Below are 2,251 nucleotides of genomic sequence, written 5' to 3'. Positions count from 1 at the left end.
ACATGAAATCCTCAACTAAAGTTCTCGGTAGATTTAGATAGCACTAGAACATTGATATTGTCACTAATTCTGAGGATTAGAGAAAGATTTGAGAACTTACCCTTGTTGACTATTTTTACAAATTTTGTACGAAGGTATTTTGGGCTACAACAGAGCTGAGGCGTATTATCTCTTGTTTAATAGCAATGTTCATAATTAAAATCAATACTGATTTACGCGTACTTTTATTATCTATCAGATTACTGATGACACGTGATTGTTTTCTATGACAATCAAAAGCTAATTTGTATCATCCACAGCTATGAACTCCTGCATAGTTGATTTCATTTCACGCTAAAGGTTAAGCTTTGAAGTTAAATTAATTCAATAATGAATGTGACAACATGTTAAATATATACATCCAGATAAAAAGAATAATTCAATAACCAACACAGTTGTGGTGACATTGCGGCGCAGAACGTTGGACGTTGATGTCATCTGGAGTTGAGTGAGACATGAATTATTCCTCTTCTGATGGCTGCGTCCATTTGCCATCTGGACCTTTAACGAGGCCCTTGTTCTGTTCCTGCCACCATTTTGGAGGAATGTCATATTTCTCGCGCAATAAATCACAGCTCTTATTAACCAGAGCATGATCTCTTCCACTCCAAGAAAACGGCTGCTTACTTCCAACGTACCCGTCCAGTAAATGCAAGTAAAGCTCTAAATTATGAAAGTAGGCAAGATTATGGGTGTGCTGAATGAATGGAGAATTGTTGTGTAAAGGAAGCTCGACGCCAACATGAAAGTATGTCCACGGAAGCCAATGCAGCAATTTGCTGAGGCATCCCACGTTCTCGTTCATACAAACTCCGGGCACTTTGGGAACCAGGTCACGCTTGTTCACAAACCTCAGCACTTTCACTCCAATCTCCTCCACCCGTTTAGCAAACGCAAGATTTCCCACCCGGGGAGAGGCAAAAGCGAAGACGGTGACGGGAATTTGATGAAAATTATGCTTGGTGCAAAGCATTTGTTTGATATCATAAGCGCTCAAGGTTGCAAGAGCAGCTCCTAAGCTGTGTCCCGTAAATGTTATGCTTAAATTGTCCATCTCTTTTTCATAAACTTGAATCAATCGTTCTATCTCTGAGACTACCAAATCTCTGGTGCTGATGTTCACAGTGGCTCCTGCAGCGCCTTGACGGTGACGGACAGTTGAAGTATAGCAGCTCAGGAATCCTCTCTCAATTAGTACTCCATCCGCGAAATGATGCTCTTGGTTTTTGCCTGTCCTCTTGCATCTATAGGATAATCTTGTAGGTACAAGAATATCTCTCAGGTCTTCTATCCATTCTTCAGCAGTCTGAGTTCCTCTCCATGCAATCACTATGTCTCGTCGTCCAAGCCTTCTTATCTCATTTGGATCCTTGCAAACTGCAATAAAACCCAACCAAACACCTTGGTCTTTTGGTTTCTCACCAAAAACTTGATTTAACAGATTAGTATTGGCGTAAACATATTTACTGACTTGGTAGCCACTTTCAGACATGCCCATCTTATTGAACAGATCTCTTTTACTGTGATAACATGTGCCGTAGTTTTTGGAGTAGCTTTTGCCATCAAATGCGTCGTAACAAAGCTGTGCCAAATTCCCATATCTGAGAGCTTCAGCTTTCAAATTGGGCACCATGGGATCAAGCAAACCATTCCAATTATGGGCACCTTGTATATCTCTCCATACGTCACATAGCTGAGGCTGCGTTGAGTTAGTTTGGGAACTGGGTAATAATACAACATTATCTTCAAGCTGGGGCAATGGAAATACGGCCATTGATTGACTGATAGAAATTAAGGAATCAATCAAATAATTGTGTCTGATTTCTGGGATGTCAAACAATGATCGGCCAGACAAAGCGTTCGAGGATGAATACAAGGTTTAAGACGAGCACCTTATAAATAGAAAATCACGCACTACAATAGCAGACAATCACGCACTACAATAGCAGACAAAGTAGAATTTCAATCTTCCAACCTGAACTTCTTCTTGTTGACGAGAATTGGGCATATAAGGCTTTGACTTCCCTTGTTCTTAGACTTATATATATTCTATAATCAGTCATCATGAAATTAATTTTTTTCAAACCATCAGCACTATTGTTCATCACCTGACTACTGATTTCCACCAGATTGTTCAGGTTTTCCTTGATCTCACTCACATCCTCTTCTAGCTTCTCAATTTTGCGCTCATGGTCAACCTTCATAGTTTCCA

At 40.1% G+C, this 2,251-nt stretch overlaps 1 protein-coding gene across 1 annotated transcript; it reads right to left on the bottom strand.

The window, feature by feature from the left end:
* Positions 1-499: 499 nt before the first annotated feature.
* Positions 500-1,813, bottom strand: LOC131862594 (phospholipase A1-Igamma1, chloroplastic-like). The gene has a single exon (XM_059215078.1). The coding sequence runs from the start codon at positions 1,811-1,813 to the stop codon at positions 500-502; it is 1,314 nt and encodes a 437-aa protein (XP_059071061.1).
* Positions 1,814-2,251: the final 438 nt, after the last annotated feature.

The sequence above is a fragment of the Cryptomeria japonica genome, unplaced genomic scaffold (assembly GCF_030272615.1).
Source record: "Cryptomeria japonica unplaced genomic scaffold, Sugi_1.0 HiC_scaffold_49, whole genome shotgun sequence".
NCBI classification, from domain to species: Eukaryota; Viridiplantae; Streptophyta; class Pinopsida; order Cupressales; family Cupressaceae; genus Cryptomeria; species Cryptomeria japonica.
This window is presented reverse-complemented; position numbering and strand designations above follow the sequence as displayed.

Bases quoted from the DNA above. Each gene is read 5' to 3' on its own strand.
- LOC131862594 (XM_059215078.1), bottom strand. From the start codon at position 1,813: ATGGCCGTATTTCCATTGCCCCAGCTTGAAGATAATGTTGTATTATTA.